This window comes from Podarcis pityusensis (assembly GCF_964106645.2).
Source record: "Podarcis pityusensis genome assembly, chromosome: 7".
NCBI classification, from domain to species: Eukaryota; Metazoa; Chordata; class Lepidosauria; order Squamata; family Lacertidae; genus Podarcis; species Podarcis pityusensis.
The window spans coordinates 88,466,228-88,490,916 of record NC_138031.1 but is presented as its reverse complement, the minus strand read 5'-3'; the positions used below and the strand labels follow the sequence as shown (position 1 = coordinate 88,490,916).

At 43.3% G+C, this 24,689-nt stretch overlaps 1 protein-coding gene across 6 annotated transcripts in view; it reads right to left on the bottom strand.

Annotated features, from left to right (window-relative positions):
• RIN2 (Ras and Rab interactor 2) overlaps positions 1–24,689 on the bottom strand; it is a 75,853-nt gene that overhangs the window by 9,228 nt on the left and 41,936 nt on the right. For all 6 annotated transcript variants that reach the window (XM_081015149.1, XM_081015154.1, XM_081015151.1 and 3 more), the window contains 2 exons: positions 21,486–22,616; positions 992–1,297 (listed from right to left, as the gene is read on the bottom strand). In XM_081015149.1, the coding sequence (XP_080871275.1) occupies positions 992–1,297; positions 21,486–22,616 (1,437 nt within the window). The remainder of the gene's footprint in view (positions 1–991; positions 1,298–21,485; positions 22,617–24,689) is intronic.

The following is a 24,689-nucleotide window of genomic DNA, read 5'->3' as shown; positions in this document are numbered from 1 at the left end:
TAAAGCTTGGGATTTGTGCTAAGCAACTGCCTTCTGGTTTAAGCAATGTCAATGTTAGCTCAGCAGTGAGATGTTCTTGTGGGGCTCTTGACCAGCTTCATGGTTTACTGAAAACTTATGTGAGGAGCTAGCTTGCTCCAGGTAAGTACAATTCTATGCTACCTACCCCTGGGTGGCTGGGACTGTGCTCCTACTTGCAGCAACACTTCTGTTCCACCTAAAAGGATTAGCCACACCTTGTATACCTTGCAGCACCCTGGATTGGGAAAAGCCTGCACTAGTCTTTGGGCATAGATTTTTTCAAGGCTCAGACCATTTTCAAATTATTCAGACTAAGCTTCTAAAACAAGTGTGATGTAACACCATGTTTTTCACAATGCAAAAATGGGTGGAATTCAATTTCACACTTTTCTAGCCCCTCTATCTGGACCATCACTCCAGCTTGCCAGATCCCACCCACCTCATGCGCTGTTCTCCTGAAACCTCCAGGCCAATTTCAGGAAGCATGCGGAGGGTGCAGGAATTCAAGCAAGCGATATTTGCATGTGTGCGCGCACCATTCATAATTGACAGGACCACACATGTATTTGCCCATTTAAATTGTGCCCTTTTTGTATCAGACTTTAAGAAAAAGGCATGAACTGGCACCAGTGTCACAGGCCATTTCTCACACTACAGCAATGCATACATAGTGTTTGAATACGTGCTCCAATATCTGGGCCCATCAATCCCCTTTTAGTTTAGTCTCTTCCTAGCAGACACTGCCTTCATTCCAGATACCTGTTATACCAAATAGTCACTGCAACATGCTAGAAATAGTGCAGGTATGAAAACAATTAGAACCAAACTGCAGACTATCAGATTACAAATTACAAAACCTGTGAGATAAAGAAAAAGGGAGATTTGAAACTGTTGTGAGATAAAACATTGGCTCTTCCTCCAGAAGCTTCCTGAACAGCAAAGAAATCTTTGGTCAAGAGACAGCATTTACCTGAATTGTTTTCCATCACAGTGTAAATTAGTTTGCAGACTCGTAGCAGCAGCATGACTTTCTTTTCAGGAGAATACATCTTCTGCATGGTCATGAACTTGACTTTAATCTTTTCAACATCTACAAAGTCTGGTGTTGGGACAAACACCCCAAGCTCCTGAGGATTCCGTTGTCGGACAAGTTGAAGGTTCTCTTTCAGCTGTTTCCAAGAGCCGTCAGCTGTATGGAACTCTTTCAACATCACCTCGACATGACCCTTGAGGGGCTTCAGGATGCACTTATACATGGCCTTCTCCAACACCCCATCTGCAAAGAGACAGGCAAACTTGGTTCATTAGCTGGCCAAGAACTGGCCATGATTTTTGCTCTCTTGAGGGAGAGAAAGAATGGAAACCATCTACTGAGGCCAGAATAATCATTTCGTTAAATTGCCAGGTTAATTTTTAATGTCAAAACTAGTTCTAGATGCATTCTTGACAGGAAGAAAGACAGTCCACAATTCAGACATCATCTTTATTCATGCTAATTTTTTAAAAAGAAAAACTATAAAATAAAGTCAACAGTGCAAAATACAGTCCCTATTTGTATGAATGTACAAAGAGCCCTGCTGGCGCAGCCCAAAGGTCCATCATGTCTAGCATCCTTTTCCCATAATAGCTATCCAGTTGCCTCTGGAAACCCCACAACAGGAGCTAAGTGAAAGTGCACGCTCCCCAGCAACTAGCCCTCAGAGACACACTGCTTCCAGCAATGGAGACAGGGCTCAGCCATTGCAGCTATTAGCCACTGATAGCCTTACTCTCCGTGAACTTGTCCAATCCTCTTTTAAGGCCACACACATTTCCAGCTATCCCTACATCTTGTGGGAGCAAATTCCATAGTTTAAGTATGTGCTGCATGATGCAGTTCAGGGCTTAGTTTTGTCAGTCATGAATCCAATGTTCAGCTCCACTGAATGGTCCCAGGTTCGAGTAATGTGAGAGCTGGAGAGTAACTTCTTTCTATCCACCTTCTCCACTTTCTTTTTTTAAAAAATATATTTTTACTAAAGATTTCTTTGTTTACAAAAATACAGACATTGTTTCAAGATCAGTTTCATTTGTGTTGCATGCAGTATTAGGTTGGGAAGAAAAGAGGAGAACGGAAGGGGAGGGGGAATGGTGGGTGGGGAGGGTGCGGGTGGCACTGCTTCTATTCTTCTACTTAGTGTATGTGTGGGGTTTTGTGTCAGCGGCACTTGTGTGGGTTCTCTTTCTATTCGCTTGTTGTATTTCCTTGGTGGTGAGAGAGGTTGGGGGCGGCCTAGGGTGTGGTTGGCTGTACTTGGTTGGCTTTAGTGAGATTTGTTTATGCATGTGAGTGTGTGAGAGGGTGGGTTTTTGGTTAGCCAGATTGATTTGTATGCTGTTGGCAGATTTTTGTTGTTGTCTTGTTGGGCTATGTATGTGATAAAGGGGACATACCGTGGTGAAGGCATCTTCTTCTATTTGTCCCCATGTCAGTTTCGGTTTATTGGTTAGTTTTTCTACTAAGGCTGTTTCCCATACTATTTGGTACCATGGTCCAAGCTTACTCCTGACAGGTCTCTCCAGTGTCTGCTTCTGGCTGCTGAGAGTAGGTTGGTTATGAGCTCTTTATAATGTGAGTGGGCATTATTATCTTGGAAGATGTTCAGTAGGGCCAGTTCTGGGGCGACTTCTAATACTTGCTTAGTTATTTTGAATATTTCTTGTATGACTGATGTCCAGAAGAGTTGGATTTTGGGACATTCTCACCACATGTGGAGGTATGTGCCTGTGGAGGTGCGTCCTCTCCAGCATTTCCTGGGCATATGAGCACTAGTTTCTGTGGTGTTCTGTGCATTTGGTTCTTACTTTCTAGACTGGAGATGGTGTTAGTGAGGGTTTCCACTCTGGAGGTCAGGTTGCTGATTATTTTCTTCAGGGGAGTCACTGTGTTCTTCAATAGTTCTGCTAGTCTCAGTTCCATTTCCCTCAGGCCTCATTTTGTTGTTGGGTTGTTGTCATCCTGGGGCTATGTTGTGGTCTCAGTGCTGTTCATCATCTCCCTGGTTGGTGCCATCTCAATCTCTCTGGTGACCTTGTTTTGAGATGTGGTGGTATCTTTTTGGAGTGGAGTGTTGTGGTTAGGAGTTTTGGAAGTGGTGGTTCCAGGGTATTGAGTTGCTGAGTTGAACCAGCATTGTTGACTGGTGGCTTTTATAGAATGTCTGGATTAGGCGGCTATTTTTGTCATGTCAGGGCTATATTTTAAGGACTTCTCTAGGGTCACCGTACTCACCTCAGTGATGTTAGCGAAGCGGGAAGCAGACAAGCAGACAGGCAGAAAGGCAAGCAGAACAGACAAACAGTTGACATAAAGGGATTAACAAGCAAAGATGCAAGAGACCAATGGAGTGGGGCCAGAGGGAGGGTGTGTGCTGGGGGGGTTGTTTGTGGACACACACCTACACACTCATACACACAAATGAGGAGGTGGGGTCCAGTTCAGGGTGGGAAGTGGGGTTAGGATTTCATAGTAAAAAGTTAAAAATTAAAGGCTGGCAGGGTAGTATTGAAAAAACACATAAAAAAAGGGGAAAAGAAAAAAAGAAAAGGAACAGTAGAGTAAAATAAAAAGGGAAAATAAAGGAAAAAATAGCAATAGTAATAGTAATGATAAAAAATTGCAGTGGTGATTCAAGTTATAGTATGAGGTAAGGTAAAGGGACCCCTGACCGTTAGGTCCAGTCGTGACCGACTCTGGGGTTGCGGTGCTCATCTCGCTTTATTGGCCGAGGGAGCCGGCGTACAGCTTCCGGGTCATGTGGCCAGCATGACTAAGCCGCTTCTGGTGAACCAGAGCAGTGCACGGAAACGCCATTTACCTTCCTGCCAGAGCGATACCTATTCATCTACTTGCATTTTGAAGTGCTTTCAAACTTCTAGGTGGGCAGGAGCAGGGACCAAACAATGGGAGCTCACCTCGTTGTGGGGCCTTGAACCACCGACCTTCTGATCAGCAAGCCCTAGCCTCTGTGGTTTAGACCACAGAGCACAAAAGTGGGAGTTACTATTGAAAGTGGATGGCAAGATATATGTATGAAGCTGTGTGGTATTATTATTGTTGTTGTTGTTGTTGTTTAGTCGTTTAGTCGTGTCCGACTCTTCGTGACCCCATGGACCAGAGCACGCCAGGCACTTCTGTCCTCCACTGCCTCCCGCAGTTTGATCAAACTCATGCCGGTAGCTTCAAGAACACCATCCAACCATCTCATTCTCTGTCGTCCCCTTCTCCTTGCGCCCTCTATCTTTCCCAACATCAGGGTCTTTTCCAGGGAGTCTTCTCTTCTCATGAGGTGGCCAAAGTATTGGAGCCTCAGCTTCAGGATCTGTCCTTCCAGTGAGCACTCAGGGCTGATTTCCTTCAGAATGGAGAGGTTTGATCTTCTTGCAGTCCATGGGACTCTCAAGAGTCTCCTCCAGCACCAGAATTCAAAAGCATCAATTCTTCGGCGATTAGCCTTCTTTATGGTCCAGCTCTCACTTCCATACATCACTACTGGGAAAACCATGGCTTTTACTATACGGACCTTTGTTGGCAAGGTGATGTCTCTGCTTTTTAAGATGTTGTCTAGGTTTGCCATCGCCTTTCTCCCAAGGAGCAGGCGTCTTTTAATTTCGTGACTGCTGTCACCTTCCGCAGTGATCATGGAGCCCAAGAAAGTAAAATCTCTCACTGCCTCCATTTCTTCCCCTTCTATTTGCCAGGAGGTGATGGGCCCAGTGGCCATGATCTTCGTTTTTTTGATGTTGAGCTTCAGACCATATTTTGCGCTCTCCTCTTTCACCCTCATTAAAAGGTTCTTTAATTCCTCTTCACTTTCTGCCATCAAGGTTGTGTCATCTGCATATCTGAGGTTGTTGATATTTCTTCCAGCAATCTTAATTCCGGCTTGGGATTCATCCAGCCCAGCCTTTCGCATGATGAATTCTGCATATAAGTTAAATAAGCAGGGAGACAATATACAGCCTTGCCGTACTCCTTTCCCAATTTTGAACCAATCAGTTGTTCCATATCCAGTTCTAACTGTAGCTTCTTGTCCCACGTAGAGATTTCTCAGGAGACAGATGAGGTGATCAGGCACTCCCATTTCTTTAAGAACTTGCCATAGTTTGCTGTGGTCGACACAGTCAAAGGCTTTTGCATAGTCAATGAAGCAGAAGTAGATGTCTTTCTGGAACTCTCTAGCTTTCTCCATAATCCAGCGCATGTTTGCAATTTGGTCTCTGGTTCCTCTGCCTCTTCTAAATCCAGCTTGCACTTCTGGGAGTTCTCGGTCCACATACTGCTTGAGCCTTCCTTGTAGAATTTTAAGCATAACCTTGCTAGCATGTGAAATGAGTGAAATTGTGCGGTAGTTGGAGCATTCTTTGGCACTGCCTTTCTTTGGGATTGGGATGTAGACTGATCTTCTCCAATCCTCTGGCCACTGCCACTCTGGAGCTTCTCCATCTTTGGCTGCAGAGAATATAATCAATCTGATTTCGATGCTGCCCACCTGGTGATGTCCATGTGTAGAGTCATCTCTTGTGTTGTTGGAAAAGCGTGTTTGTGATGACCAGCTTGTTCTCTTGACAGAACTCTATTAGCCTTTGCCCTGCTTCATTTTGATCTCCAAGGCCAAACTTGCCAGTTGTTCCTTTTATCTCTTGATTTCCTACTTTAGCATTCCAATCCCCTATAATGAGAAGAACATCCTTCTTTGGTGTCACTTCTATAAGTTCTTGTAAGTCTTCATAGAATTGGTCAATTTCAGTTTCTTCAGCACCAGTAGTTGGTGCATAAACTTGGATTACTGTGATGTTAAAAGGTCTGCCTTGGATTCGTATCGAGATCATTCTATCATTTTTGAGACTGCATCCCAGTACAGCTTTCGCCACTCTTTTGTTGACTATGAGGGCCACTCCATTTCTTTTACGGATTTCTTGCCCACAGTAGTAGATATGATAGTCATCCGAACTGAATTCGCCCATTCCCGTCCATTTTAGCTCACTGATGCCCAGGATGTCAATATTTATTCTTGCCATCTCATTTTTGACCACATCCAACTTACCCAGGTTCATGGTTCTTACATTCCAGGTTCCTATGCAATATTTTTCTTTACAGCATTGGACTTTCCTTTCGCTTCCATGCATATCCACAACTGAGCGTCCTTTCGGCTTTGGCCCAGCCGCTTCATCAGCTCTGGATCTACTTGTACTTGTCCTCTGCTCTTCCCCAGTAGCATGTTGGACACCTTCCGACCTGAGGGGCTCATCTTCCAGCGTCATAACTTTTATATGCCTGTTGTCTTTGTCCATGGAGTTTTCTTCTTCTTCTTCTTCTTATTATTATTATTTGGGCAGGAAGGAGAGAGAAGAGAAAAGGAAGCAGATGGGGGATAAAAAGAGTAGGGATTTCATAAGAAAGAAAGAAAGAAAGAAAGAAAGAAAGAAAGAAAGAAAGAAAGAAATGTTGAGTTGGTGGTATCTGAAAGTTGTGTGTGTGTGTGTGTGTGTGTGTGTGTAAAAATAAAAAGTATATATAAAAAGTGTTTTGAGAGGGAGGAAATGTGACGATAATAATGCGAGGGCAGGGGGGAGAAAACCCCCCCGTCATTTCCCCTCTATTTAATTTAAAAAATGAGAAATAAAAAATATAAAAAGAGGAGGAAGTTAGGGTGGAAGCTGCAGTCCCAGGAAGTGGCCTTTGTTGGTTCAGGGCTCCTTTATGGGTGCTGCCATTTTAATTCTTGAGCGTTTAAAAAATAAAATAAACGTATTAAAATATTTTTTTTAATTTAGAAAATAATTTTTTGGATCCTGTGTCCATTTCCAGTCACCAGCGGCACCCCTCTGCCGGCAGGGGAGGGCCCATCTTCTCCCGGGCGATACCTTTTGTGCGGCTCCCTGACAGGCCCCGGCCTGCTTCCCTGGCACCAGTCACCAGACGGGTCGATCCCAGTCCTGGTGGAGCCGAAGTCGTCGGGGGACCTTTGCGTCATCTGGGCAGCCCAGGACTTCCGTACACACTGCCCAGGCTTGCACCCCAGAGAGGTCACTTTGGTGCTACTAATGCAGCAGTTTGACTTCATGGCTGGAGGCACACGCCATTGTCTCTCGAACAGATGGATGCCAACAAGTCTCTCAAGTACAGCGGCCCCATTGTCAAGTGTTTGTTCTCAGCACCTTTGTCAGGGTTTGCTGGCCTGTGCTTTCATCATCTTTTTCTTTTTAAAAAAGTTGTATGATGTCATGCTTAAACATCCGTACGTACCATTTCTTTCCACTGCTACTGCTATCATTTTACTAAATGGCCATGTATACAGTAAAATAAAAACATTATGAGATCATTTTCTTCCTGTCATTTGTTGTGCAGCTCAGACACAGAAGCAGGAGACCAATGATTTGGCCAAAGCCAAGCACATTCAGCCTCAATGCTACACTCAACAGCAATCCCTTAACTCTACAGAAAATAGTGAACAGCCCATCTCCTCACCCGTGTTAGAAATTCCGCGGGTGCCAGGTGCAAATTTGCTACTGGTGCAAATCCAGTTGTGACTACTGTACATGGAGATTTCTGGGCACCAAGTTGGAGACTGACATCTCCATTGAGCCAGCTGACTCGTGAGCAGTCCTCTATCATCACATCAAGGAAAGTAAGTGCAGGGCTGAGTACAGATATATTTGATAGCAGGTGCCTAGTCCCCTCTCCATCCCCAGTAATAGGCTGTGTATGTAGCCACGAAAAGATGGTCATAAACATTAATTAACTGACAATATAATGGAATGACCATGCAACCCACTGCAGACGCAGAATAACATCCATTTTCAAAAACCCAAAGTGCAACTTCTAACCATACAAATAAAAACAAAACATGGAGGAATAAACAGGAGGTAAATGTACTTTTGTAAAATACAGTGGAACCTCAGGTTACATACGCTTCAGGTTACAGACTCCGCTGACGCAGAAATAGTACCTCAGGTTAAGAACTTTGCTTCAGGATGAGAACGGCAGCAGGACGCCCATTAGCTAAAGTGGTGCTTTAGGTTAAGAACAGTTTCAGGTTAAGAACGGACCTCCGGAACAAATTAAGTACTTAACCCGAGGCACCACTGTATACGAATTATGGATCAGTATGAAGATATACATACTTTCCTTGAGAATTCAAACAAACTACCCCATCTGAAAACTGAAGGATGGCACATGAGCAGTGATGCACAACTCTCATAGGCCTAAAGGGATTTGTTATGAATCAGTTCCTTAGTAAAATGACACACACCTCTTTGGGATTAAAGAAGCACATTGGTGTGGATGGAGGAAGTGATTCTGCAGCAGGAAGCACTTACACATGACACATGGGCTTATGAAGTCACTAACAACCACTGTAAAAAGCATTAGGGGTGACAGAGTTGCACTTTAAAAAATTGCAGAAGGAATTGTTGTAGCCAGCTTTTAGCTCTAAAAATTCATCCTCCTTCCACACACCCCCCCCCCCGCCCACAAGCTGCTTTGCAGCTAAAATCTGGGAACTAAATGCCACACTGTTTCCCAGCTTATGAGCCTACGATACACAATACAGGGTCAATATTTGTAACCTTGAAGTAATGTTTGCACACCTAAGAGATAACCACAAAGGCAGCCCTTTATCAGTTGTGCATAGCTTGGCTTCTTCTAGGCCACATTCTTTCAAAATTCCTGACACCTTCTCCCAAACCCAGGGCTCAACTTTCCTGTCTCTTTGTTAACAAGGGGAAAACTGCCTCCTGGTGCAATCCGTGCAATGCAAACAGCAGCAAAATGGATGGGACAACTGCTTATCCCAGGCTGTATACAACACAGCACTAAGCGGGTGATGCTTAGCAGGTTTCATCATTGCACAACTGAATGCCTCCCCCCTTCTTTCCCCCATGAAGTTCCTAAATCTGTTCTGAGAGTCTCCCCCAGCCCTCTGGAGCAGATTTGGGGATGACGGGGGCACACACAGGGTGTGGTGAGGGAAGTCCCATTGTGCCATCCTTTTTATTTAGCTTAATGCCCATTTGTTACTGGGTAGCATATAAATATTTTAAACTAAGGGCTCATCCACAAGTCCATTTGCTCTGTCACCTTCCCCCGGGAAAACCTGTGGTTTACTGCTGAACTGGAACAACTGGCAGACTTAGAGGTAAAGAGCAAGTTTTCCAGGGGAAATGCAAAACCACTTGGACCTGTGCCTAGAAAGACAGGACAAGCAGGAAACTGCTCAGAGCCGTGCTTTCTAAGCATGGGGCACTTCGGGACATCCGGAAGTGTGGACAAGCAATAAGTAAATGTATGGACTGATGGTTCTGGGAACTAGAAAGAGATTTATTTTTTTTAACAGTCCCATTATAATCTTTGGCAAAGCTGTGGGCTTGGTAGATCTTACTCCTTCCTTCTTTTCTCTTCTTTTATCATGCTTGATTACTTCTGAGCAGTAAGATGTTAATGTCAGACAAGTAAGAAATAGTGGCTACTTTGCTATAAAATTCAACACATGTATGAGAAAAATCGCCCAAAAAGTAATAGTACACAGAAACATCTGTCCACAGACCTTTCAATGATTTTGTTGGCAAATCTACCGTATTGGCCTGAATATAAGCCTCACCTTTCCCCCAAATTCCAACCAAGAAAAGTTAAAGTGTGGCTTATATTCACGACCTTAAGGTATGCAGCCAGGAGTGCAGGGCAAACAGCGCCAGGAGCATGGCAAAGTGGCGCCTGCCTTGTGCATAGTCCCCCATCCTCTCCCCCAAGGCCAGGAAGGGAGAGAGCGAGGAAGGGAAAAGGCTGCCAGCAATGCAGCGCGACCCCCCCCCCCCGTATGTGTGGGATGTGAAACACATAGCAGTCAAGTACAACATTCCTAGAGTGGACATGCTAGGGAATGCTTTGTATCACCCAGGAGAAAACTTCCTGTTTCCTTCTGAGCTGTGACAAACTTCCTCTGCATGTGACTTTTCAGCTTGCTGCCTTTCTTCTCCATGACATCACTCTTAAACTCTCCCCTCAGGCTTTATCTACTATGGGAGGTGCCCCTAGCCACTTGTTGTCTCACAACGAAGCCCCTTTAATCCTTTGGGGGTTTTTTAATGGCCCATCACCCAGGGCCTAACACCTCAAGAGGAAGCTAGCTTCGCTTAATTAGCTTTTAACACTTACAGTGGTACCTTGGGTTACAGACGCTTCAGGTTACATGCGCTTCAAGTTACAGACTCCGCTAACCCAGAAATAGTACCTTGGGTTAAGAACTTTGCTTCAGGATGAGAACAGAAATCGTGCGGCAGTGGCGCGGCAGCAGCAGGAGGCCCCATTAGCTAAAGTGGTGCTTCAGGTTAAGAACAGTTTCAGGTTAAGAACGGACCTCCAGAACAAATTAAGTACTTAACCCGAGGTACCACTGTATATCCCAGGACTAGTTTAGAACTAGTCCAATACTTAACAGCCCAATACTTAATTCTAGTAAATTCTAACATTTACTGGTTCCAGGAATTTAGATGTTTCCAGCACCCACAAACTCCTAACATTATGTTTACTGGGAAGTCTCAAGTAGTATGTTTAGGACGTTTACAATCTCAAAGTATTTTTAATCACCACATACCTCTCTCCAGTGTTATGATAGAAACTAACGAGGCAGATGAGAATAGTTGTCATAGATAATTTGTAATTATGTTGACCGACTTAATTAAAGCTGTCTTAGCCATTTGAAAGTGGAAAGAGGAAGTGCTTTGATAGGGTGAGCAGTTTCCTTGTGACTTCAGGAATGTCCATCTGCATCCTGTACTGAAACAGTCTTTTGCAATCTTTTCAAGCAAGACATTATTTTATTAAAACAAAAAATACTTGGATGATCTGCTACCATTGAAGGGGCTCCTGCATTATAGACTCACAGAGCTGGGAGGGATTCTGAGGGTCATCTAGTCCAACCTTCTGCAACGCAGGAATATCAGCTAAAACATCCCTGACAGATGGCCATCCAACCTCTGCTTAAAAACCTCCAAGGAAGGAGAACCCACCGTTTCCTAAGCTCTTACTGTCAGAAAGTTCTTCCTGGTGTTTAGTCAGAATCCATTGATTCAGGTCCACAGCAGCAGAAAACAAGTTTGCTTCATCTTCCATGTGACAGCCCTTTAGATATTTGAAGATGGCTATCCCATCTCCTCTCAGTCTGCTCTTAACCAGGCTAAACATACCCAGATACCTCAACCATTCCTTATAAGGCTTGGTTTCCAGACCCTGGATCATCTTGGCCACCCTCATCTGCACACATTCTAGCTTGTCATTATCCTTCTTAAACTATGTCACCCAGAACTGGACACAGGACTCCAGGTGTGATGTGGCCAATGCACAGTAGAGCAGGACAAGAGACCAGATGTTGATGCAGCCTAGAAGAGCATTAGCTTATTTTGCAGCTGCATCACATTCTTGACTCTTACGAAGTTTGTGGTCTACTAGGACCCCTAGATCATTTACACATGTTCTACTGGCAAGCCAGGTATCCCCCATCTTATATTTGTGCATCTGGTTCTTCCTGCCTAAGTGAAATTCATGTTGTTAGTTTGGCCCCAGTTCTCGAATATGTTAAGGTCAATGCCAAGTGGCGTTGGCTACCCCTCCCAGTTTTGTATCATTTGCAGATTTGCTGAGCATCCCTTGATTCCTTCATCCAAACCATTTATAGACATTGAACAATAACAGGCCCAGGACAGAACCCTGTGGCACCTAACTTGTCACTTTTGTCCAAGAAGATGAGGATCTATTAGTGAGCATACTTTGGATTCTATCAGGCAAACGGCTATAAATCCACCTAACGGTTACCTTGTCCACTCCACATTCTACCAACTTCTCCACAAGAATATCATAGGGGACTATGTCAAAAACCTTACTGAAATCTGGATGCACTTCATCCATAGCATTTATCTGATTCATCAAGCTTGCAACTCTATCAAAAAGAAAAACGAAAAGAGATTCATCTGGTGCTCACAGAACAACCATTTAATTATTTGTTGTAGGATTCATATTTTATTTTGGGATTTTGTTTTTATTATTTTCTCTCTCTCTTTTCGTTACATATTGGAAATCAAAAAAACTATTTTTAAAAATACACTACGTCCACAGATCCACCAAGTTTGTAACTCTATCAAAAAAAGAAATGAGATTCGTCTGGCATGACCCATGCAGGGTCTTCGTAATCACAGTGCTTTACAAAATCAAAAACAAAATACTAACGCATTCTACACACACTCTTGACACTCAATTGTCAACATCTGCCGCAGTGGATTTTCCCACCTGGAACCTTATTCAAATGCACTATACCTTGCTTGGTCCCCCCCCCCCCCATTGTATAGGATGTTTTAATGTATTTCCCCACCTTCTACACTGCCTTGGTTTTAATGTGTGTAAGTGGGATCTTTTTGTTTGTTTGGTTATAAGTCACTTTGGATTGCAACTTACAAATTTAATCAATAAAAATAATAATAAACAAAAAACATTTTCGTTTTAGTGGAGCAATGGAGACAAGTTTTTCCTACTGCCTGGGGATAGGCAATTTGTGGCAATATCACAAATTTTATGCTCTATTTTTAGTATATCCAAAATCCTTTGCTTTTAAGGGGCCACCCCACATTTTCTTCAGAAACTTGCTTTGCACAGATAACTACCATAGAGTTATCAAAATTTCCAAAACTAGAGGGTTCATGGTTTGGTTCTGAAAAACAAGGGGTCCTCAGTAATTAGCTAATTGGGAACCACTGGTCTAAATCACTGAGCTTCTTGGGTTTGCCAATCAGAAGGTTGGCAGTTCAAATCCACACAACGGGGTAAGCTCCTGTTGCTCTGTCCCAGTTTCTGCCAACCTAGCAGTTTGAAAGCATACCAATACAAACAGATAAATAGGTACTGCTGTGGTGGGAAAGTAAATGGCATTTCTGTGTGCTCTGGCACTTGTCACTGTGTCCCGTTACGCCTGAAGTGGTTTAGTCCTGCTGGCCACATGACCCGGAAAGCTGTCTGTGGACAAACGCCAGCTCCCTCAACCTGAAAAGCAAGATCAGCACCGCACCTCATAATCGCCTTGGACTGGACTTAACTGGACAAGAGTCCATTACCTTATCTAAGTGCTTCTTAACCAACCAGTTAAGTTCTACTTAATGGTTCTTCTTTAGGAACAGCAGCCATGATTTTAGAAGACCAAGGAAGCCTAAAGTATGGGTGTTTTCATTCATTTTTGGCCATTTTTACACATTATTGTCAACTGCCAAATTACATGCCCTCATTGGGCATGCTGTAGGCTGTGAGGAAGAAGCCATAACTCCTTTGTAGGGAACAGTTTCAGGATGGGGAGGCAACAGACCCCTAACAACACTGGATAGTATAGACTGAGGGGTGGGAATCAAAGCCAGGGTTGGGGCTGGAGCAGCTAGTGTCGTGAAGGCCTCTAAATGAAGATAGGTTACACCCTTTTTAATAAAGAAACTTAGTATAAGCCACACTTTAACAAAAGGGAGCAGGTAGGCAATCATGTATAGATTGTCACTGACAAAGAGCAATTGATTTAAGAGGGAAGGTCAAGTTTTCTTCCACAAATATACAATGAGAACAGAGTGCTTTTAGCTCTTCCAGGAATAAATTCTCATAGACTGCCATGCCAGAAATATATCACTACATTTATAAAATATATAAATAGACCAGCCTGAGTTCACCTCAGCAATGAAAATAGATGAAAAGTAACTTTGGGCAGTTGATCTTCACAATACCTAAATCAGACATATCCAGAAAGCTGCAGAAAACAGGTTCTGCCCCCACCTGCCCTGAAACCCTGACTTAGCTACTCCTAGCCTTTTGTCTTTTATTTCAACTCCACACTTGGTTATACTGTCAGCTCCCAGCATGGAAACAGCCATAGGACGCCTGTTGGGGTGGGAGAAGAAGATGCCAGCAATGGTGGAAATCACCATTAATTTCCTAACTGGGGAAAGTTGTTACTCACTCTGGTAAGCAGCTATCCATGAGTCTGTAAACAACAGCCATTGAAGGTTGGTTCCTAAAAGCTATTATGGACAGACCCACCTGACAATAATACCACATGAGGGACTGTCTGGTGTGCAAAAATTCAAAAGGACACCGCTGCTGCAACATAAAGGTAAAGGGACCATTAGGTCCAGTCGTGGCCGACTCTGGAGTTGCGGCGCTCATCTCGCTTTATTGGCCGAGGGAGCTGGCGTTTGTCCACAGACAGCTTCCGGGTCATGTGGCCAGCATGACTAAGCCGCTTCTGGAGAACCAGAGCAGCACATGGAAACACTGTTTACCTTCCCACTGGAGAGGTACCTATTTATCTACTTGCACTTTGAGGTGCTTTCAAACTGCTAGGTTGGCAGGAGCAGGGACTGAGCAACGGGAGCTCACCCCATCACAGGGATTCGAACTGCCAACCTTCTGATTGGCAAGTCCTAGGCTCTGTGGTTTAACCCACAGCGCCACCCGCGTCATACAAAGCTGCTATTTGCTAGAAAGCCAACCAGATAGTTTTGTTTTCTTCAAAAGGGGGCATGCTCTTTTATCTGTCATGCAATGTGATGCATGCACTGTGCAGCACTGAGGACCCACTAGCATTGCTGCCAAGTCACCAGGCCCCATAGAGCAGGATGTGCTGTTACCAAAAGGAAGTGAAAGCATTGCAGCCCTACGATTGCTTGGGTACATGCATAGTGCACCTATCGGTTCACTGAGCAAGTATGGTGGGAAGCAGCAGTGTATGCCTGCCACAGGCAGCATGGAGGCAAGAGTTTGGGCAGAATGGAGGGAGTAGGTGAGCAGGATGAAGATCGCTTGCAAGAAATCCCAGTACACAGTTTCAGGTATCTGAAGTGGTCTGCAGAGTAGCACATGCAAACTCTGAAGTGGGTGAAAATAGTTGGGAAAGCAACTTATTCTACAAGACATCTCCCTCTCCTCAACTTCAAGCATGCAAAGCTTTAGTTGTGTACATATGTATGTGCGCACATCAGCTAATTCACACTGAGATGATAAATGTGTACTTGGTTGCATTGCTTCAGACAGTGGATGGAGCTGATATGATCTGACTGCTCCGTCTTGTGAAAAGTAGTAATAATAATAATAAAAACTAAAATCCCTGCACATAAAACAAACTATTAAGTCAGGGGAAAGCGTAGCCTTCATTTAAGCTGACTGAGGCTTGTGGTCCACTGAGACGGAAATGAGGTCAGGCAGCCTTAAAATACCCCAAGGAAATCTTGGAGGCTCTGTGTATTGTGCACTTTGGGAAGACATTGAGTGAATGGTTCAGAAGCTGGAGGATTTTGTGCTTCTGCGCTTTCTAAATATTTCAGCAATAATGTTAGCCTAATTTAGATGAAGGAACTGGGAGAACAGCTGCAAGGTATGTCTGGGTGATATATTGATATATTGCCCAAAACTGGTTTCAAGACCACATCGTGATAACCCTCTCAAAATAAATGAGCTGGCAATATCTAGTGAGTCATGTGTTTGTGCGCGCGCTATGCAAAAATAATGATACTGGAAAACACCAGGAAGTCAGCTGGAGTTTCTGCGTCTTCCTGGGTTGAATGAGCAGGCGCTCTTTCCTCCCTTTTCTCTCTTGTGTGCATGCGTGTGCCTGAAAGTAGTCAAAGAAAGCATGGTTTTGTGAAGCTAACTGATGCTGAAGTTTAAGGAAGCACACACCCCAACACTCTGGCTCACGTGAGCCAGCATGGAGGCTTGCTCAGCTGTAGGCCTGGAAGTTGTATCTCGGTTGCTTCTTCCTCCTCACCTTACTTCCTCCTTATTTCAGACATCGTGATTTATCAGTACTGTATATCATGATATTCAGCTGGTGACATATCACAACGTTGAAAGCCAGATATCGCCCAGCCCAACTGCAGGGGCTCTACAGGGTTTCAGGCAGAGGTCCCTCTCAGCCCTACCTTGGAAAATGAGCCCAGAGCCATTTGTATGCATGATATGTGCTTTCTCTCTGAACTATGGTCCTTCCCAAGTCCCTCATAGTAAATGAAGAAAAATAAATAATGTGCAAACAGCCTGAAAGCAGAGTAAAGAGCTGTTCATAACACAATCTTTTATCAGACATCAATGTACTCTGCTAGCAGCTCTCTATGCCAGGCAGTAACATCTTGCCCTGAAGGTCAGTTCACTGCAATCCACTGTTGAGTTACTTATTTTTGAAGCAACCGAGGTGAACATTTCATAAAAGACTATGGTGTGGTGATGGGGAGAAATAGGAAAACTTTTTATGTTTAAGTAAGACCTCCGTGTATAGGGCGGTATATAAACTCAAATAATAAGAATAATAATACTCAGATATGTAGTTATGTATATTAATTTCAAAATAGTTCAGTTTAGCTATAGTTCATACATATTTCACATCTTTATTTGCTTTTAAAGTTTGATTTCACTGGTATTTCCTTAAGAATATTTTATACTGTTCTATTTAATCAGCTTATAAATTTTCCTGATTAAGCGACATACAAGCTTTGTTTAATAAAAAAAGGGGTTGTATCCATAACTGCATGGGCAGCATTCCACTTGCAAAGCAAGGTTTCTCCTTCCTCACCTCCCCACCCCGCAATCTGCTCCGAGGGTCCCCCAAATCTCTGGAGCAGAATTTGAGGATGCAGGCAGAGCCTGCAGGGGAGACGAAGGGGAAGCTCTGTTGCACACTTAGAAATCTGTAGCGGTGCTGCAGACAACCCAAGGTGTTTATTCATTTCTCTGATGGATTTGTACCATTAGAAAGAGGCAAAAGCTACATCTCTAGACATGGCGCTGTTGAAAATAATATAAAAGGCTGAAACACATTTTTTTGGTCTTTGTTTGGAAATCAAACCATCTGGCTCATCTCAAAGCCAGCTCTGAGGTAATATTTGTGTCTCCTGGAGTGATTCTTGGTGACTGTATATATGTGAAGAAAGGGCTGGCAACTGACTGAAGTGTTTTTAGACAGTTAAAACATCATTTTAAAAGTAATGGTTATATCTTAAACAGCTGTATTACTAAAACAATTTGCAGTAAAATAATTCAATATGAAACTCCATTTCTGCTTGAAACATTCATTTAATTTAAGCTGACCTACTTTTCTACTCTGCCATTTTAGCTGGTACTCTGCTGGGCACCAAATTTCAAATACACTAGTTTGTTAACATTTGAAGAAGCCAGGAATTATTATCCTGTTTTGTTTTATTTATTTATTTCCAAATGTATAAACTGCTCTACATTCAAAAAATACCTGAGCGGTGTACAAAACTAGAACAAAAAAGCATAAAACATTGCTAAAAACAGGAAACTAATGATAATTAATAGTTGCAGGAATAAAATGGCCTAATTCGGGAAGGCTTTAGAATAAAGAAAAGTTTTCAACCAAACCTTGCTGAAAGACAGTATGACAATATCTCATCATACACTCACTTTACTTGGCACAGGAGAAGGCAAAGAAACAATTAAGGGCTTACTCTTCACACTATCAACAAAAGCAGCACAGCCAAAATCACCAGCCATATCTGCACAAAGCAGGCCTCCAGCACCAGCATTAAATGGCTGCTGGAATGAGGACACATGCTCACATTAGCACCTTGCATTCCCTGAAAAGTTTCATTCCAGGCTGAAAGCAGGCTTCCACTGCGACTCCCGCCATTTGTGTGTGGATTAGGCACAGGAGCAGTGCAAGCTGGAGTAAGGTAAAGGTAAAGGGACCCCTGACCGTTAGGTCCAGTTGTGGCCGACTCTGGGGTTGCGGCGCTCATCTCGCTTTATTGGCCGAGGGAGCCGGCGTACAGCTTCCGGGTCATGTGGCCAGCATGACTAAGCCGCTTCTGCCGAACCAGAACAGTGCACGGAAACGCCGTTTACCTTCCCACTGGAGTGGTACCTATTTATCTACTTGCACTTTGACATGCTTTTGAACTGCTAGGTTGGCAGGAGCATGGAGTAGCTAGTGGGATATGTCAGAATGGAGGAGTGAAATTGACATTCGATCCATAACCACACCTGGATGGATGTGCACAGTGGAATTATGCAAAAACTTCTGGCTTTCCAGATATTGTCTGAAAAATAATGACTGGTGCAGTATAGGGGCTTAGAGTAGGGACATCTCAAGTTGGCTATGAACCCAACAATTCTAGATCTGAAGATATGAGGGTAAGAGCAACATGTTCAAAAAGACCTTTTCAAGCATGGAGGACCTGACTATTAGCCACACTCACTAACCTGAGTTGGAGTTCAGCAACATCCAAAGGACCATAGGTTCACCACCCCTGTTCAAGAGTGCCCTTCCTACAATATAACATAGGAATTTGGGAAGAGGGGTCCCAAAGAAATTTATTGCTCAGTAAAGACTTATTTGCATTCTTCATAAGTAATTTTAAAGGAATTTGCTGCTCCATAATGGCAACTGGTTAGTGTGACTTGACATCAGACAAACTGATGGGCCTATCAAGGGCTATGATGTTGCATTAGGTTCCCAAGTTCCCAAGTATGTGTACAGCAACTGCTGTAGATAGTAAATGGCAAGAGTGGCTGGCTGCTTTCAAGTCCAGTTTGTGGGCTTCACAGGGTCACCTGGTTGGCCATTACTGGGACTGGATGTGAAACTAAAGTTTATGTGAAGTAGATGGTACACTAAAAAAAACAAGCTATGTTAAGTATTAAAGTATTATTACTATTAGGCTCTTCATTCTTCTTCCAAACATTAAACAACAGACATCTAGTTAAAACCTTTCGATTTTGTCTCACCCTAAAATCTTTTCCTACATTACTAGGGAACAGGTATCTTGAGGTTATTTGAAGCAAGCTTAGTACTGAAGGCATCACAACACCAGAAGCAAAGTTGGAACAACTAAGAAAATGAAATACCACAGTTTAACCTGTAAATAAATGAATGCAACTGTTTTTCTAGCTTTGACTTTTATTTTTGTGCCCAAGGCAAGATTGAAATGGTGAAATAAATTGAGGCCTAAAATGTATTAGCCTGGTGTTTGTTCTATTGTCTGTTTGGAATGACTCAATCCATCCGCCACATAAGCTCTGTGCTTAAATCAGCAAGATCTGATGCATCTGCTCTCTTGTGGTCACTTGCAAATCTGAAGACTGGTGAAGGCAGCAAAACTGCTCCAAAACTTGCCGCTCTGCATAATGAGAGATTGCTCACAGGCCCTCAGTTGCTCAACTAAACTCACCCAAGCTAAAGCACAATGATCCTCCACATACATAGTCATTAGCATATGAAAAAGTTGTCATTTTTAACAATCCACCAAAACCAACATAGTTTAAACCACACCCTTGCGGGAAGCAGCAAAGGTCCAAACAAACACAAGAAAAAACTGCTATTTCTTTGTGAATTGTAAAAAGAGCATGCTGCTAAAAAGCAAGGTTAAAAGTTTTAGAGCACTGCAAAATCTTTGATATACAGCATAGTATCATATAAAACCACTAGACTATCTTGAGTTTCGGGAGAAAAAATAATCACAGGATGTTGTTTCATTGGCAACATATCCCCTTTACACTGGATCTACAATGAGTCATACTTATGGAAATAGCTACTCGATTCAGGGCATGCCAAAGTTTCAGTACAAAAACACTTAACTACTTTCTTTGGGAATGGTTATCAGCTAGCACTGAATACAAATTCCTATGCTGGATACCCAACAACATATGAGAACACCAAGTCAATGGGGAGGAAAGCAATTCGATGAAATGAGCTCACATGGAAAGTATTTTGCCTGAGGGAGGTACATCAGGAAAATAGCTTTCAGTGTTCTTGTTTTGGTTGTTTAAATACCTATAACACCGAAGGCACATAAAGATGGGCAGAAACAATATCTTAAGGAACTAACCTGCATTTTCATAATACATCCCCTCTGTCTTTCTAAAATGCTTATATATGCAACACAGAGCAAACAGGATCTGAGGAAACCTTCTCTCTTCCGTATGAATCTTAGACTTGCATAAGAAATTGTCCCGTTTAAGTTCTGGAACTGAGCTCCAGGTGCCCTTGACAAGAAGAAAGTGAGGGGAGAGCCTTTTTTCCAGTGATGGCACCCAATCTGTAGAATGCCATTCCCCCCCAAGAGGCCCAAACCTTTTTACCATTCAGTAGACAAAATTAAAACCATTAAATACTTTGGTGAATAAATAGCTTACGCTTTGAAATTTTATGGTATTGCTTAAATTTCCCTCTGCTTTAAGTCTTTCTAGAAGATCTTAATTATTTATTGTTCTGCTGCTTTTACTGACTTGTTGATTTCTGTGCACTGCTGAAAAAAATTAAATAGAAAAACAGTTGGATGGGCAGTATGTAAGTAAATGGTGGTGGTTAAGAAATATTTTAAATAAATAAATAAAAACAATGTGTAATAAATAAATAATAATAATAATGTGTTGCTGTCCTGCAGTACAAAAGCAAGAACATAAGATGCTACATGGAAAACGGAAAGATATTAAATATCTGTGTTTAGAAGATGCTTGATTTAAAGTGACTGTTAGTAAGCCATGCAACCTCATCTCACACATGTTTACATAGGGTTGCAACTGTGCAGCACAATCCTGTGTTCACTTGGAGATAAATCCTACTGTGTTCAGTGGGGCTTGCTTCCAGGTAAGTGTGCACAGGACTGCGGTCTTTAATCCTTTAAGATCAAACGTCAGCTTCGAATATATTGTATTTCTGGAAAAAAGCATATGCAAATGCAATGCTCTATTTTTCCCTCTGTCCCCTCGCCAAGTCTAGATTGCAAGTCTCTTGGGGCAGGGTCCTGACTTTTACTTAGGCTACCTTGTGATGGTGTTGTATGGAATAAATCATGTATTTCATGAAGTGCTTTTCTTCTAGAAGAAAAGGTGCTGGGACTTGCCATGAAGTTGTGACAGTAAGTGTCACATTTTTAACCAGTGCTTTTCTTGGGGGGGGGGTGCCGGTACTGCATAATAATAATAACAACAATAATTTTATTATTTATACCCCACCCATCTGGCTGTGTTTCCTCAGCCACTCTGGGTGACTTACAGCTTATATAAAAACATAATAAAACACCAAACATTAAAAACTTCCCGATAAAGGGCTGCCTTCAGATGTCTTCTAGAAGTTGTGTAGTTCTTTATATCCTTGACACCTGAAGCAAGGCATTCCACAGAGAGGGCACCACTACTGAGAAGGCCCTCTAACTGGTTCACTTGAGTACCCCCAGAAAAAAAGCACTGGTTTCACGCAAACTTTCCTCCTGTAGGCTTTGTTTTGTTTTGAAGTATACGGGATTTTAACTAGGAGAAGCAACTGGAACTCTGACCATTAACAGAAGACCTGGACCTTTCCAACAAGTATGGAAACTGCAGCTACAAGGACAGCATGTTTTCACTTTTGACAGGTGAGGAGAGGCAAACAGACCAGACACTTGCTTACCTATTTGGTCTTCTGGAATCAGGGACTCAATTGGAGGATCCAGTTCAGAGCTCTGAGACAAGTAGCTCTTGACTTGGGTCATAAACTGCCGAATAGTCTGAAGCATGTCTGTGCTGGAAACATGGCACTCCTTGTTCTCCTGCAGGAAGCTTACGTAATCCTGAACCAGGCACCCAAAATAGGTGCGCTTATCTCGAGACATCTCTGCTATTTTCTTGATCATCCTCTTCTCTGGGGTCATGAAGGAGCTGAAAACTCCGCTCACTTTCCGCAGTTGGGATTTAACAATTTTGGGAAGCACAAAGGAGCTAGTCCTTTTTTTTTTAGGCTTCAAGGGTGGTGCCATGCTCTCCTGGTCGCTTTCCCCCTCATACTCTTCCAGGCTGCTGTTAGTATCCCCATCGTAAGGAAAGAGCGGCATGCTCCGATCAAAGTCAAGCGAGTCAGAGGAGGATGTGGAGAGGCTCATGTCGCTTAGTCTCTGCCTGCCTCCATTCCACTGTACTTGTGACTCAGAGTGTGCAGCTAAGCTCTTTTTGCTCTCTGCAACGTTCTGCTGAGGCGGGGCTCCACCTGGAATGTGAGCAGCTTCTGAGCCATGCACTGAGTTATGGCTCGGTCTAATTACAGCCGAGCTTTTTGCACTGCTCTCTGCTTCTAAAGAGAGCGCCTTCTTCTTCAGGCGAGGAGGTGGGACAGGAGCAGGCGTCTTCTGCAGCAAATCCAAGTTCCAGTTTTTGTTGTGGTCGGCAGTTTCTGGCAGACTTGCCTGGTTTATATTCCTGGACAGCTGAGGGCTTGCAACAAGGCTATGAATAGAAGGTGGGGGTGGCCGAGGTGGAGGGGAGCGAGTCCTCTCTGGGCAGTTCACATCTTGAGTTCTTGGGCACTGTCTTTTCAAATTTCCACTGACATCCTGGCTATGCACTTTCAAGAAGAGAGGATTAATAAAACACAAGGCTCCATTGGTCTGGCTGCATTCCAGCTCCGAAGGCGTTCTGGTTCTTATAGAATGAACTCCATTTATGAGGCAGAGCTGCTGGGAGCCTTTATATACGCTCTCTGAAGGCAGAGGCTTCTGGACGAGGGAAGGATTTTGCAGTCTGTTGTTAGCTGGAGAACTCCAAAAATCTGAAAGTAATTATTTGGTTAGTGTAAGAATGCCAATATTATATAGCAAGTGATCAGAACACTCTGCTCAACAACATTTGTGCTCAAGCAAATAGTTCTTTGACTTTCTGTAAAGGGCAGACCCAAGACATTTTGGGCACTGAGGTGGGAAATCCAAATGGCACCTCCTTCTTCCCCTCTGCAACACACATGTGCACACACAGCACAGATGACCTGGCAGCTCTCCTGTACAAGCCTCAGTTCACCTGAGCAGAGTCTCTGCAAAATAACTTTCTGCGAGTTCCTTGGTCAGTTTACCTCTTTGGCCCAAAGCTGCTGCCAAAGTTCACTACCTGACTTCGCCTATGTTTCCAAAAACTAAGTTTCTTAAAGTATATGGGGGGAGGGGGGCTTCTGAAGAAACACCCCTAAGTTCTTGGGCTTGAATATAACATGGCAGGTTATCTTCGCTTATACCAATGATGGCAGCACTACTAAGAAGCAGCCTTCTACACAGACCTTCTCCTCTGTTGGTGAATTAATTCAGACATCACTCCAAATGAGCAGGCGGCCCCTGGCTTAGAGCTGCATGTCTGCTTTCATTTCTAGATGCCGGGGCCTCAAGAAGCAAAAAACAGCTGTGCCTATGGTTTGTCAGTTTACACCAACTGATTTGCTTCCTTAATATGAATTGAGATTGTGGCTTTAAATTATGCTGTGGGTTAAATTCCCAAACTTTCTTTTGATCTGTCTGTCCATAAAGAGCAAATAAGGTGGGATGTTAAAGGATCTGCAATTAGCTCTCCCATAGATTCCCCCCGTCAAAAGTAAAAGCAGCCACAACAGCCCCCCCCCCCCCAATCAGACAAGAGGTCTGGCCTTGGTGAAGGAAGCTCAATGCCATTTTCTAATCTGAATTACTTCTTTCTTCCCAAAGATGTCTGCCTCGGGGGGGGGGGGGAACATACAGAAACTTGCTTGGCACCTGTGATATGTTGGTATCTCACAGGGCGAACAACATCTTGGGGTGTGCTTAGGTGCACATTCAAATTGCAAAAATAGCACAGCTAGGGAAGGGTTAAATTGCCCCCCCCCCCGCCATGTTGCAGTTCTATTCAGATCTTGCTACAGGGCTGATTTTACCCATTTTTGTGGGGAGAGGGGAACCCGCAAGAGAGCCAAACCATAAATTCTGCAGTCCCACCTCAGTCTGGCCACTAATATCAAAAGAAATTTATTGTTACAAGTCAAGTCATACAACTTTTCCATCCAAGTTGCTTTGTTAATCCATCTTGCCCCAGAGGGATTTTGACCCTTTATATGGAAGACTCTTTTGAAAAGGCTCCACACCTAACTGGAAAGAAACGGAATGAAGGCTCTTTTCTTATCAGTTCCTCAGCCTGGACCAATCATATCCTCAAATTGCATTGCGAAGGTACACATGTGAGTGAGCCAAGATATATGAAAAAGGCATTAAAAGTGTACATATGCTGAATGAAACCACATGTCTTAGTTACTTAAACAGAACACATTCCTAGGTGTTGTAACTTACTCAAGTACTGGGTACTTAAGTACTAAAATCCTGGGAGCTATACAATATTTGCATCAGAGTTATGAACCTCTTTGGAAAATTATAATCTCTCTTTGGGAAGGGGCAATCGCTCTGTGGCAGAATGGCCAAGTTAAGGCTCCAGCATCAGGTAGGTGGGAAATATAATAATTCTGGCTGCCAGTCAGAGGAGATGCTGAGCTGGCAGTTTCAAAAGGAATCCCGTATTTCAGTTTATGGCATTCAAAAATGGCTCCAATTTTCGGAGGGCTAAACACATTAAGCACAATCCTGTGGAATAGGATAAATATCACATCTAGTTCCGTTTATCCCTTTCCTCATAGTGGTCAACTATATGCCTTTGGGGAAACCCACAAGCAAGGCGTGAAAGCAGTAACTTGCTCTCCTGCAAATGCCATCCAGAAACACAGAATCATTCTATTTAGGTCCAGTGGCTAATAGCAGGGGACAGTTCTACTTTCCATGAATTTATCTAAGCCCCTTAGCCATCACCACAAAAATTCCATCATACTGTATATATTACA